The following is a 13,766-nucleotide window of genomic DNA, read 5'->3' on the forward strand; positions in this document are numbered from 1 at the left end:
ACAAGGGGGAAAGGCTCTTTTGCACACGCCCCCCCCCCCCCATACTTCAGGAAGCATCTTCTTGCAGCAGAGGACAGTTGCTATGACAACAGAATTGGAAGACATTTGGGCACCAGGCAGAAGCACCCGCCCCCCCGCCTGCAACCTGCCTATTCAGAGCCAGAAAGAAGCATCCGCCCAAAGTGCGGAGGGGAGGACTTGTACAGCCAAAGGAAACACAAGGGTTGTTCTAGGAAACATTTATTGCATTTCCCCCCTCCCAAGAGAGCCAAAAATTATTTCTGAGGATTAAGAGAACAGCCAGGGAGAACGTATTTTACAAAAGCAGCTCCTTTCTCCTATCAGCAATTTTAGGACCAGAAAACAATTAAATAAGACAGATTTGATCTGTAAAGATTCTTATAAAATTAAAACAGATAATGTTACACACCACACAACCAACAAAGAGTCACACACACCCCTTGGCAGGGTGTGGCACCGAGGGGGGTGTAGACTCTATGTCACAAAACAAACCCGAGTTCATCCGTACAAATCTTAGTGAGATCCTGATACAAAATCATTAAGAAGCAGGCTTTAGGACAAGGGGGAGCTTTTCAGTGCCTGGCGGGGGGGGGGGGGGGGGGGCATTTGATCTCGCCAGGCTTGACAGCCAACTGATCTTCCATTGGGGGGAGGGGGAGGCAACAATATCCACTTTCCATTGGGCACCCCCCCCAAAGCCCGGACAGAGTGCAGGCCCAGGAAGACGGCTGCAGTGCAGCGGCCCCAAGGTGCCTTCTTTGTCCGGGGGTGGGGGGGACGCAAGCCCATGTCTGGAAGTGTCTGTTTGCATAGGTCAGATGCTAGTTTTCAACACGAAGGCAAGGGTGTTTGGGGCTGGGAATTGCTCAGGCCCCTGCAGCCTGAATAAGCAAGCCCCCACCCAACCCCTGGGCAGACAGGGGACGTGGCTGGAAGAACAGGCCTTCCTGGGCAGCTAACCTGAGTGATGTTCCTCAGCTCCCCCTGTGGGCCTTGAGGGACTCCGCACCAACGTCCTCCCAAGGACTGGTCTGCAGGTACAAAAAAGGCAGCCAAGGTCTGCCGCTCGCCAGCTGCCATGAGGCCAGAGTAGCTGTAGACTGACATACCCACGATGGCCTCTTTTCCCTGACCAGCAGAGATGTCAAAGACTGCTTGAAGCAAAATTGTGAGCCATCTGGAGAGCTCATGCAAACTCAATACTGCTGCCACCCTGCCACTGCCAAGATACATGGAAGGCGGGAGGGAGCTACAGCCCCCCCCCCCAATGAATCTGGTGGGTTTGAGCCAAGGGAGGGGAGGGGCAGTCAGCAGAGAGGCACCAGGCCACGCAGGAGGCTGTGGCTCCTTCGCCAGAAGGGTGCCATGTGCCACTTGGCAAAATCAGGGAGGCGGCAGGTCTGTCTCCCCCTTTGCCCCACCCCACTCCAAAAGCGGGTCACTGCTCTGCTGTGGCCGGAAACAATCTAGACTCCAACTCATGCACAGACATCGCGTAGAAAATATTACAAACAGTCCCATTTCTACAAATATAGTGTTTTATAAAGAACATTTACATTTAAACTTTTTTTCTTTAACTTCCTGAGCCACTCCCAACCTGTCATTCTCTAGAAAATAATTTAGCTGTGAGAAAGTGCTCTTCTGAAGTTCCTGGATGCTCTCAGTCACATCTGACCCTGGGCGGCTCTTACGCAAAGTGCCTGCTCGTACCATGCTGGTCTCAGCGCTGTTTGGGCCGCAGGAGACTTTTGACTCCAAAGGCCGCAGGTGGACTGAGAGGCGGCTGAGGGGGCCGTGGGCCGTGATTTGCGAAGGAGAAACTAGAAGTCAGGCTGGGCGAGGGGGCTGAAAACAAAACCATGCCCCGTGGAGAAACAGGCGAGCCCTTTAGTACCTAGAAAGGGCCTGAGCCCAGCCCAGCCCACTGCGCCCACCCGTCCGAACTTCAAGCACCAGCAAGAAAGGACCCCCAGGCCCCACCCCACCAGGCGTTTGCTCACAGCTCCTTCTTCTCTACTGCACTGGAGAAGATTTCAGCAAACTTGCGCAGCCGTTCATTGGCCGAGTGCGATTCCTCTTGCAGCTGCTGGTTGTTCTGCCGGAGGCTGGCCACTTCCGCCTGCAGCACTGCCTTGTCTTGCTTCTCCTGCATCGCAGAGACACAAAAGGGAGGGAGGCCATGACCAGCCAGGATGCAGAAAGACCGGAAGAAGAAGAAGACTACAACCATCCCCTCTGGCCTCCTTCCCCGTCCCCCTTTTCGTCCTGCTAGCCCACCAGACATGCTCAGTGACAGGGCCGGCCCTTACCTTCTGGAGGTCACTATGCAGCTGCTTCAGCAGGGCCTCCAGCTGGTAGACTTTGCCAGTCAGATCTGCTGGGGGCTCCTCACTGCAAAGGAGAGAACAGAGAATGGGAATGAAGGGCCCCGAGGCAGCAGCTGATGCAAACAGACGGCCACCCGCTTCCAGCTTGGGCTGGACAAGCCCCATTGGCCACATGGCCTCAGAGGCATTGCCTGGCACTCCCCAATCCCTCCCCAAACAGATTTCCAGGTTCTAAGCAGCTGGCAGCGAATCCTCCCCACAACTCCCTTGCAGAAGAGGCATGTCTGATCCCAAAGGGTGGATCCAAAGGTGGGAGAGGAGCTACTGCCTGGGGGACTGTTTGCAAGGCAGTCTCCTCTTCCCAAGAGAGGGGGCAGCACTCAGAGATGCTGGAGGCAGGGGTCCTGAAAGCTGTTGGTCACCTCATGGTAGATGTGGAATGGGGCATCGGCTGCCTCTCCAGGCTCAGGTGCCCCCGGCTCGACCCCTCTGGGTTCACCTCGGACTCGGACTCGTTGAGGGAGAAGAGGGAGACGGCTCTCTGCACTGGAGGGAAGACAAGGGGAGGGGCTGGATCTCCGAGGGCCACGGAAAACAGCCTCGTTGGGCCCACAGCTGCTCCCTACCTGCACTTGCCCTCTGGCACTGAGTCACTAAGCGTGCCTCCCAGATGCCAGACCTTAAAGCAGCCTGCCGAACAATCCCTGGCCTCCTTTCCAGCAAGGCCAACACAACCCCTGGTCCTGGCTGCAGAACTCTGCTCTGGTGTGTCTGTAGGAGATGGTGGAGGGGAAGGAGTTGGTGCACCATTTCCCCTCCAGGCAGCATGGCAAGAGGGACCCCACACTGGAAGCACAATCTCTGCCTTCACATTTCAGAGAGCCGGCTAGGCCAGCAGGCTAAGAAAGGAACAGGGTCTGGAAGAAGCTAACGACAGCAGAGCAGGTGCCACCAGCCCCAGGGTCTGGCCAGCGCAGACAGAGGGGACACCTCCACACTCTAGGGACAGTGAATTGCAGCCTGCTCAGAAACAGGGGAAGGGGGTGCCGCCCCTCCCCCCACACCAAATGCAGCCAAGGGGGTGTGGTGGGGCTTTTTCAACGGATGGGCCCCAGGCCTGCCCCTGGCTCCCATCCCAAGCATGGCCCTGTGACGGACAGGCAACCCTGCCTGCTACCCACAGGGCAACCCACGCCCACAATGTCCCTGCCTCCATGTAGGATAATTTACCCCACCTTCCTGAAAAGTAGAGTAGGCAGAGCTTAGGAAGGCTGCAAACAACAACTGTAGGATACCTGACAGCACCAATGAAAACTTGGCAGATACCGAAAGGAGTGCAACTCACTTTCCACAGTGCAAGGGGGGGGGACTTTTGGGGCAGGGGGGAGTAACACTGTGGGATGGGAAGGGAGGGAAGGAGAGTTGCCCCTGCAGACAGAAGGGGGTCAGGATCCTGCCTTTCCAATCAGCCCCGATTGCCTGCCTGCCTGCCTGCCTGCCTTCCACCCCTGCAGAGCCAGGTGCATGGCACCTCAGAGGCTGGCTCCCAGCTCTCCAGGAGTGGGGAATGAAACCAGGGCTCAGAGGCTACCCACAGCCTCACTGCCCCCTCTGGCAACTCACCGGGGTGGCAGCTGTTTGCCCCTGGAAGAGGCTTCAGCTTTCGCTTGGTGCCAGCCGGTCCCAACTGAGGTGGCCACTCCAGAAACTGAGGCTGAAAAGACCCGGGGAAGGAAACACCAAACAAAGAGGGCAGGGGCGGCGCCAGCGGCAGCAGCAGCAGATCGGCGAGGGCCATGGAGAGCGCACAGGAATTTCCCTCCCACCGGCCTCCTACCTTTTGATTGCTCTGTTGCCAGCGGCCAAGCAGAGCAGAGCCCGGGCAGGGGTGGCTCAGTGTCCTCCAGGTGCCCCTCCTCCCCTCCCGAGAGCTTAGGCATCAAGAGGGAGGAGCCAAGCAAGACGCAGACGGCAAGCCTGAACAGGTCGCCTGCCGAGGGAGGAGGGAGGAGGGAGGGAGGGAGGCCGGCCGGCCGCCCTTGCCCAACCTGCCTCTGCCGGGCTGCTCTGCTCTGCTCAGAGCAGAGAAGAGGTTGGGCCTGCAGGACTTTCTCCCCTAACAGCAGGCAGGCAGGCAGGCAGGCAGGCAGGCAGGCAGGCAGGCAGGCAGGCAGGCAGGCAGGCAGGCAGGCAGGCAGGCAGGCAGGCAGGCAGGCAGGCAGGCAGGCAGGGCGGGGGCTTGGGGCAGGCACTGGAGAGGAAGACAGGCCAGCAGAACCGGGTCCTGGAGGGAGGGGCCGCGGCATCTTAAATCCCTGCCTTTGATGGGGGAAAGGAGGTAGTCGGCCCCCAGAGCCAGGGCCAGGCAATCCACAACCATTGGTCCGGGGCTCATTGGGCAAAGACTAGCCAGAGCGGCCCTCGGCAGGAGGAACTGGTCAGGTGGCCTATTCTGCAAAGGCAAACATCCCCCGGCTTCCCCTCCCACAACAGGGAGAAAGGAACCCCTCCCCAACACACCCTGCTGGAGGGATTCTTCCCCCCCTCTTGGAGCAGCAGTGGCATAGGAGGTTAAGAGCTCGTGTACCTAATCTGGAGGAACTGGGTTTGATTCCCAGCTCTTCCACCTGAGCTGTGGAGGCTTATCTGGGGAATTCAGATTAGCCTGTGCACTCCCACACATGCCAGCTGGGTGACCTTGGGCTAGTCACAGCTTCTCGGAGCTCTCTCTGCCCCACCCACCTCACAGGGTGTTTGTTGTGAGGGGGGAAGGGTAAGGAGATTGTAAGCCCCTTTGGCTTTGAGTCTCCTGCAGGAGAGAAAGGGGGGATATAAATCCAAACTCTTCTTCTTCTTCTTCTTGCTTTAAAGGAGGCACAAGACCCCATGTGCATCAGGATCATAATCACACAGCACAACCCCCCTGCTCAGAACTCTGGCCTGCAAGTCTGGGGAGCTGTAAAAGCCGGTGGGCTGGGTGGGCCTTCCTCCCCAAACCAATGGGAGGAAAAGAACGCCTGGGGACAACCATCTGCCTCCCAACATATCACCCCTCCCACCCCGCTTCAGCAACGTAGACTGGCAGGAGGAAGGGTGCGCGCGGGGGGGGGGGGGGGCTCTCACCATCACTCTTTCCCCAAGATGTGAGAAAAGTACCTTCTAAGATCCCAGAACCATCTTCACACAGTCCAAGATGCGACCCAGCCCCCCGCACTCCGCGGGGAAGCTGGCCGGGCCAGTTGTGCCCATCTCCTTGATTCTCTGCCCTGGATTCAACATCCCGCTGCCTCCCTAATCTCCCAAAGCCAGCTCTGGCTGGTCACGGCCCTCCTGCGTTTCACATCCCATGCTCATCAGTCCCGTGGATCAGAAATGCCGTGGCTTGAACCGGGGACCTTCTGCATGCAAACCGAACCGCAGCCACGACAATTCCCCATGCAAGAAGTTTTGCAGGCAGCCTCCTCACCTTCGTAGGCCTTGGCGGCATTGACCAAGCTGGACCACTCCAGGCCAGCAGCTGTGTCAGGCAGTGGCATCAGGCCTGGATCGATGCGTCGCAGTGGCTTGTCACGCGGCTCACTCAATGAGAGCTCAGAGGCAGAGACGGGATCTGCAGGAAAAGCGGACCCCCCCACCCCGTCAAGGGCCTGCAATGGTGGCAAAGGGCCACAAATCCACCTGGCCTGGCTGCTGCCTCCGCAGGGCAAGTCAGCAGCAAAGGGAGGCCCCGACTCCTGCAAAGAATCTCCTACTTCCCAGCCCACCCGGCCAGCCGCACCTGCAGCACTGGAGGCAGTTTCCAGAACAAGAGGGGCCAGCCCTGACTGCCAGGCAATCAAGGAAGCGGCAAGGACTGGGCCAAGCAGCCGTGGCGTAGGAGGTTAGGAGCAGGTGCACTCTGATCTGGAGGAACCGGGTTTGAGTCCCAGCTCTGCCGCTTGAGCTGTGGAGGCTTATCTGGGGAATCCAGATTAGCCTGTGCACTCCCACACACGCCAGCTGGGTGACCTTGGGCTAGTCACAGCTTCTCGGAGCTCTCTCAGCCCCACCCACCTCACAGGGTGTTTGTTGTGAGGGGGGAAGGGCAAGGAGATTGTAAGCCCCTTTGAGTCTCCTGCAGGAGAGAAAGGGGGATATAAATCCAAACTCTTCTTCTTCTTCACGCTCACCATGTGGTACCACAGGGTTCTGTCCTGGACCCAATGCTATTCAGTATTTTTATCAATGACTTGGATAATGGAATAGAGGGCATGCAAATCAAATCTGCAGATGACACCAAATGAGGAGGGGTAGCTCCTCAGAGGAAAGAGTCAGAATTCAAAATGACCTAGACAGATTAGACAGCTGGGCCAACAAAATGAGTTTCAACAGAGATAACTGTAAGATACTATACTTAGGCAGAAGAAATGCACAGATATAGGATGGGTGACACCTGGCTTGACAACACTACATGCGAAAGGGAGTCTTAGTAGATCATAAACTAAATATGAGTCAGCAGCGTGATGCAGCGGCCAAGAAAGCCAACACGATTCTGTGTTGTATCAATAGGAGTATAGTGTCAAGATCAAGGGATGTAACTGTACCTCTCTATTCTGCATTGATTAAACCTCACCAGGAATATTGTGTACAGTTCTGGGCACCGCAGTTCGGGAGGGATATTGACCAGGTGGAGCGGGTCTAGAGGGGGGCAACCAAAATGGTGAAAGGTTTGGAATCCATGCCCTATGAAGAGAGGCTTAGGGAGCTAGGGATGTTTAGTCTGGAGAAGCATAGGTTAAGGGGTGACATGATAACCATGTTTAAATATTTGAAGGGATGCCATGTCGAAGAGGGAGCAACCTTGTTTTCTGCTGCCTCAGAGACTAGAACATGGAGTAATGGGTTCAAGGTGAATGAAAAGAGATTCCACCTAAACATTAGGAAGAACTTCCTGACTGTCAGAGCTGTTCAACAGTGGAATTCACTGCCTTGGAGAGTGGTGGAGTCTCCTTCTTTGGAGGTCTTTAACCAGAGGCTGGATGAGCATATGTCGGGAGTGCTTTGACTGTGTGTTCCTGCATGGCAGGGGGCTGGACTTGACTGCCCTTGTGGTCTCTTCTAACTCTATGATTCTATGTACCCCACACCTCCCCTCCCCCCCACCCCCACCGCTGCAGGGCGGGCGAGAGAGACTCACTCTTCTTCTCCGAGAAGCTGCCCTGGGCGGGGGGCTGCTTCCGCACAGGCAGGGTGCTGGTGAAGAGGACGTCACTCGTCAGGGGCTGCTCAAAGCAGTAGGCACTGGCTTCCCGTCGGCCGCTGCACAGGCTCTCGTCCGACAGGGTCCGCTGCAGAGTTTTCTGGGGGGACTGGGAGCAAGAGGGGGTGAGATCCAGCAGTCAAAAGGTGCTCCCCAGCCAGGCAAGGTGGAGTCATCCTCACAGGCAGACTGCCTGCAGATTAGCTAAACTGACCCTCCTGAAGTTTCACCAGAAGCTGCCCCCGTTGCTCCCCCCTCTCACATCCGCACCCAGCCCTCTCCGCCTGAGCCCCCAGGAGGGCCGCTTCTCCCCAGCCCCTGCTCACCGGCTCCTGCTCCACCAGGCTGTTGTCCATAATGATCAGCTTCTTCAGGTCGTCCTCAATGGTAGACTTGTAGGATCTGCGTGGAGAACGAAGGTCGCGAAGAGATGCCCGCAGCCGTGGCTGGCCAAAGACGTTCTTGGTGCCCAAGTCGACTTGCCTGGTGAAGTGAGGGGACCCCGGTCACTCTCCTCCAAGGGATCGGCAGGGGGTGGGGGGTGCTTCACATTTCTGACCTCCAGCAAGGCATCAGCAGCCAGAAGCCGCCAGGCACTTGAGAGGCCTTTTTGACTCAGCCGCACTCTTTGTCCGGAGGGACCTTGGCCTGGGACACCTTTCTGGAGACGACAAGCCCCAACACGGCAACTCGTGCCCTGGCTTCACAGGGGGCAACCAAGCCACAGCCAGGGGCGCAGGGAGAGGCCCCCCAAGTCCAAGAACAGGCTGTTGCCCTTCGTCTCCTCTTGCCTGCTTCACTCCCACCACAGCACAGCCCCTGCCCCCCCGGAGCCCGCTTTTTCTCCATATCGATTTTCAAAACTGCAGATTGCTTCTACTCTCTAGTCAGAGTTCTCCTTTCTGAAGACATCTCACAATCACATGTATCAAAGGGCAGTAATAGGTATGAAAGCAAAGAACTGCTGAACGCTGCATTTGAGAAGACCTTTAAAAGCAAAATAAGAAAGGGGCGAGGGGCCCTTTGGGCATGGACTCCGGTGCCAGAGCTGGGGCTCAGCTTCTGCTCCCAAGAACTGATTCAAGTCCCCGAACAGGACAAGTCCCCTTTGCTTGGAGCAGCTCAGCCCACCCCGAAGCACGTGCCCCAAATAGCCACTGAGGTCATCCCATCCTTCCCTCCCACTCCCTGTTCACAAGCGCGCAGGTGAGGAGAGCAGGAGAGCAGCCGAGCAAGCGCCAGTCCCAGGCTCCCTTGCCACCCACCCCCACGTCAGGGCCCGGGTGCAGGAGAAACGTGTGCAGCCAGTGAATGCCCCGCCCCCTCCGCAGGCTCAGAGCCAGGTCAGGACTCACCTCTTTGGGTCTGTGGAGGGAGCAGGCCTGGGGGGGGGCTCCTCGCCCCGCCTGCTCCTGCCATTCTGCTTGGAGAAGAAGGACTTAGGCACAGAAGCTGAGAGCTGGGAGGGGCTGGGCTGAGGCGGGTGGGGGTGGGCCCGGGGGCCGTCCACTGCAGGCAGCTTGTATACCTGGGCAGGGTAAGTTGCCCGGGAGCTGTTATGGCTAAAAGGGGAAGAAAAAGGAAGAGCACCTCAGCCCAGAGGGAACTGGCCCTCCGAGAAGCACAAAGGGGCACAGAGACCAGGCCCAGACTGAAGGCTGCTGGAAACCACGAAGAAACCACCACTAACCGCTGCCAAGCGACGCCTGGCTCCCACAGCAGCCTTCTCCTGACCTCAGTCGGCAGGGCACCCCCACCCTGAGGAAGGCAGCAGGACCCGCGCTCGAAGGGAGAACAAAGCCGACCCACCTGGGCTGTCTGAGGTGGTGGTTGCTGCTGGTGGTGGTGGTGCTTCCCCGGCCAGCCACACAGGCGCCCACTCCAAGGGCCTTGGGGCGGTAGCTGAGTCCAGGCGACAGTTCCCTCTTCTGATCGCTGCCCTCATGTAGGGGGGCACCATACAGGGGCGAGACCACTAGTAGCTTGTCTCGGCGTCCAGACTTGGCACTGGTGGCCTCGATGCCGCTATCGCTGGAGCCCCCCTTGGCCAGGGGATCCAGCTCAGCCTCGGCGGGTTCAGGGGTGTCAAACCACCGCTCATCACTGTGGCTGCTGGAGGCGTTGCTGGACAGGGTGTTGCTGCTGGAATGGCTGCTGGAATACGGCCCCTCACCCTAGCAGGGAGAGAGAAGGGGGGCATCAAGGGTGTGGCAGGGAGGCCTGGCAAAGGAGGGGCGTCGATCAGCAGCCCCAACTCACTCTGAAGTGTCGGTTGGGAGACTCTTTGCCTGCTGGCTCCTGCCTGCTCGGCCGTTTGCTGGTGCTGCTCCCGGAAGCTGCAGAGAGTCGCGATTGGACCGGGATGTGCCAAAGTGGCTCTGAAAGGGCGGAGAAAGATCATGTGGTGGGAACCTTGGCGAGAGGCCACCTCGGAGCCACACGGAGCAGTCCTGGCTGCAGCCACCAAAAGGAGTCCCCTGGAGGCCCCTCCCCTGTGACCAGCCGAGTCAATTCATGTACAGTGGTGAACTCAGCCCCAATTCCTTCCTGCCAGACATGTGCACCAACACCCCCCTCCTCAAAATAAACACAGGATGAAAGCCAGAGAGAAGGCCACCATTCCCCCCCCCCCCCCAACCAGAGAGGCAGCATTTGCTGAGCAGTAAACTGGGACCCAGTTTCCAATAAGGGACAGGCCTCTAGAGCCCCAGAGAGGAGAGAGACTGGCAGGAGTTTGCCAATTTTGTCACCGGGGGAGGGGGGGACGGACCAGGGAGAGGCAGAAGGCGGGGAAAGGAGAATTCCCCGTGGCAAGCCATGGGATTTGCTTTCAGGTGGTGTTTGAGCAGGGCCTTTGTCACAAGAGGTTGGGGGCACGGGGGGCTCCTGGCAGCCCTAAGCAACCTCTCTGCCTGGGGTTGCACACCTGCTGGGAGTGCCCCAGGGAAGGGCTTCAGAGTGCTCATGCAGATCCTGAGCTCCCAAGAATGGCTGATGCCAAAAGCCCCCTCAAGGCAAGCCTGGTCCCTCCCACCCTGTGCCCTCACTGCCTCGGGCTTCTGCAAGGGGGTCGTAGACTGGAAAAGAGGCCTCCGGGTCAGGCCCACCCTTCTTACAGAAGCTCCTGGCTCCTTCCCCCACAAGGAGGACTTCTCAGGACCACTGGACTGGGCCACCACACCCTTGGCCAAACAGTGCCCTGCTCTACCCCTCACCCCCACTCCTTACCGGGCCTCTCCATGGTGTTCTCCTGACTGGCCGGCCCTCCTGAGGGAGCATCTCCGTTAGAGGTCACCTCGTGGCTGTACAGCGGGTCAAAGGACACCAGAGGCCGCGGGCAGGAGGCTGCATATCTGTGCGCAGAACAGACAGAATGTGACAGCTCAAGGGAAGCAAGCAAGACAGTGGGAAAGACCCCGCCCAGCTTGTGCTCATTAGCAGATTAAAAAAATACCAGGCTGGAAGGGGGAAGGGAAAGATGCGGGAGGCGAGCGCCAAGAACAGCATCAACCGGCAGAAGAGTCCTTTTTTGCTCGGGGGGGGGGGGGGGCATTCACCCTCAAGCCAGGCAGCGAAGGAGGCCTCAGCTCGCAGCTCTCGAGCCAGAAGCGCCTTTTCCTTCCCAAAGCAGACAGCCAAGGCCTTTCTGTCAGCCCCCAAAACCCTCTTCCATTCTGTGCCTCACCTGTCACATGGCTGGCAAGAGGGAAACACCCAAGAGAAGCCATGCCAGAAAACACCCCGCAGGACGAGAGTTAGGTGGGCTCACCCAGTCCAGCCCTGTGTCCCACAGATCAGATGCCCAGAAAGGCTGACCAGCTGGGCCCTTTTGGCCATTGCTCCCATGCCAATTTCCACACAGATGCCCCCTTTCACCATGGTGGCTTTCACCCCCCCCCGCCCCCACTCTATGAACCTCTTCCCACGCACTCCTGCAGTCATCATCGGGTCTCGCAGCTGTAGGTCTGCGCTGTCTGCACGGAATCCACTGCCCAGCTGTTTCATGGGTTACCCTGGATTCTAGCACCATGCAGGGGGGCGAAGCAGAGCTCGCTCTCCGCTTCTCCTCACTCCAGGCATCGTTTTCTACGCTTCCGTCACATCCTCTGTAGACTCTCTCCCCCTGCCCTTAAACTGGCCCCTTCTGTCTTTTATTTATTTATTTATTTATTTATTTATTTATTTATTTATTTATTATTTCGATTTTTATACCGCCCTGTCCCCTGTCGCCCTTTTCCAGTGGGAAGGCCCTCCTGAGGCTCTGCAGCTCTCCTGCACATTTGGACTGGGTGCAGCAACTGAGGTCATTGAGGGGTTGTCACCAGGAAAGTGAGAAAGTCAGAAGGCAGCGAGGCATCTTCCTCACCCCCACCCCGTCAGAGCACATGACAACATCACAGGCTCTTGCACCCTGCCCAGCACCTTGGGATCGACTCCAGGTTGGGCACTCAGTAAAGCCCAAATCCTGCACTGAATCCGGTTACTGAACAGGCCCCTTCTGACACCCTTCCTCAGACACAATTCTGCAGCTGCCCCCCATCCCCCAGCCAACTGAGTCTTGCTCTGACTTCTCTGACCATGCCTTTCTCTGCTGTCAGGAGTGCTTAGAACCAGAAGACTCTAATCCCCACACCAGCCTCTGAGGAAACCCACCTTCTGGATTCTCTGGACACCTCCCATGTGGGCTTCCCAATTCCCCACGTACAACTTGGGCCATACAGCAGGCAGCAAAGAGGTCAGGTGGCTCCACTTTTGCATACCTGTCTGGGGAATGCTTGTACTGGGCATAGGCTGTTCCAGAAGATGCTGGCATGGAAAAGCTGCCAGAGGGCTGCCGGTGAGCTTGTGTCCTCTCTGCTCCGGCTGCTGAGGACGATGCCACATGGGGGGTCTCTGGGAAGCTCACCGGCCTGTCAAGTGAGACAAGAAGGGGAGATAAAGAGAAGAACACCTCAAGTCTGTCTCCACCCCTGACAACCCCCTCAACCACATCATTTCAGGAGCCAGCAGTATCCCAGATTGAATCAAAGTCTGCCTTGAAAGGTGAGTGAGAATGTGGCAAAGTAGCCATCAAGGCCAGGAACAGTCACAGAAGGAGAGAAAGCACCTCTGTCGGCTGTGGCCCGTGACTGACTCTGGCTCAGGAGGGGGCAGGGCAGGCAGAGCGGCACGAGAAATGCTAAGTGGCTGTCAGCCCTGTCCAGATGCCAGCCACGCTGAGCGGGCAGCCGTGCCACACAAGCACTGGGCAGCCTGCCTTACCTCTTGCCATGCAGGGGCTGTGGCTCTCGGTATGGAGCCGCTGCATTCTGTTTTGGGGTCCTTGTGAGAGACTGGGAGTGGCCATGGCCAGAGGCTGGCTGCTCTCCCCACTTCGAGGCCAAAGAGGAACCGTGTGTGCCAGACCCACTCCACTGCCAAGCAGAGCTACTGCGGTTCGGGGGCCGGTAACCCACTGGCAGGCTCTCTGGCTCCAGGTTGGACTCCACGGTGCTCACTTTGAAGGACTCGGCCCAGCCCCTGGAAAAGAGGAAAGGTCGGGTGTCAGGATCTCCGTCTGCAAGCCCACTTCCCCTCCTCTGGGCTCACAGGCCTGACTCAGACCGGACAGGTGCCTACCTGCCTGCCTACCTGGGGGTAGAGGAAGTTGCCATGAAGGATGGAGAAGCTCTGTTTGACTGGCCTCCTCACTTCCCCTCACCTCGCCTAGTGTGTTAGTGGCAGCCTGTCTATGAACCAGGGTGCCTCTGTGTGTGTGTGTGTGTGTGTCTTTGCGTCCACATGTGGGACCAGACTGGATGACCGGGAGCTCCTCGCCCCCCCCCCCCCGCCACTGCAGTGCCCTCCTCTTCTGATTGACTGGCTCTCCCAACTGCCCTGCACTCACATGGCTGTCAACCGTTCTGGCAGCCTGAAGAGCATCTCTGCATTCTTCCCTTTCCTTTAAAAAACTTGGCTGCCTTTGCAGGACCTCCTTGCAAGCACAGCCCTCCTGTGACCAGCAGAAGCAACAGGAGCATTTGAATCCCCCGCCCTCCACCCCAGGAGCTGAGAGAGGACTCCAATTTATCCCCAAAGCAAATGACCAAGGCCTGCACTGAGACACGCAGGCACATGACCAGTACAATGCGTGCATCCTGCAGAGCCTTAAGGGATCACACTGCCCATTCCCTGCTGGC

At 58.0% G+C, this 13,766-nt stretch overlaps 1 protein-coding gene across 2 annotated transcripts in view; it reads right to left on the bottom strand.

Annotated features, from left to right (window-relative positions):
* Positions 1–224: 224 nt before the first annotated feature.
* SIPA1L3 (signal induced proliferation associated 1 like 3) overlaps positions 225–13,766 on the bottom strand; it is a 95,286-nt gene continuing 81,744 nt past the window's right edge. The window contains exons 11-23 of one of the 2 annotated variants that reach the window (XM_048492634.1): positions 12,850–13,107; positions 12,348–12,497; positions 10,816–10,940; positions 9,847–9,965; positions 9,397–9,761; positions 9,116–9,149; positions 8,943–9,007; positions 7,914–8,070; positions 7,525–7,696; positions 5,815–5,958; positions 2,771–2,894; positions 2,331–2,412; positions 225–2,167 (exon numbers count right to left, since the gene is read on the bottom strand). In XM_048492634.1, coding sequence (XP_048348591.1) covers positions 2,018–2,167; positions 2,331–2,412; positions 2,771–2,894; positions 5,815–5,958; positions 7,525–7,696; positions 7,914–8,070; positions 8,943–9,007; positions 9,116–9,149; positions 9,397–9,761; positions 9,847–9,965; positions 10,816–10,940; positions 12,348–12,497; positions 12,850–13,107 — 1,945 coding nt within the window. In that variant the 3' untranslated portion in view covers positions 225–2,017. Of the gene's footprint in view, positions 2,168–2,330; positions 2,413–2,770; positions 2,895–5,814; positions 5,959–7,524; positions 7,697–7,913; positions 8,071–8,942; positions 9,150–9,396; positions 9,762–9,846; positions 9,966–10,815; positions 10,941–12,347; positions 12,498–12,849; positions 13,108–13,766 lie in introns of both variants that reach the window. The other variant, XM_048492633.1, reaches the window with a different exon arrangement.

The sequence above is a fragment of the Sphaerodactylus townsendi genome, linkage group LG04, assembly GCF_021028975.2.
Source record: "Sphaerodactylus townsendi isolate TG3544 linkage group LG04, MPM_Stown_v2.3, whole genome shotgun sequence".
NCBI classification, from domain to species: Eukaryota; Metazoa; Chordata; class Lepidosauria; order Squamata; family Sphaerodactylidae; genus Sphaerodactylus; species Sphaerodactylus townsendi.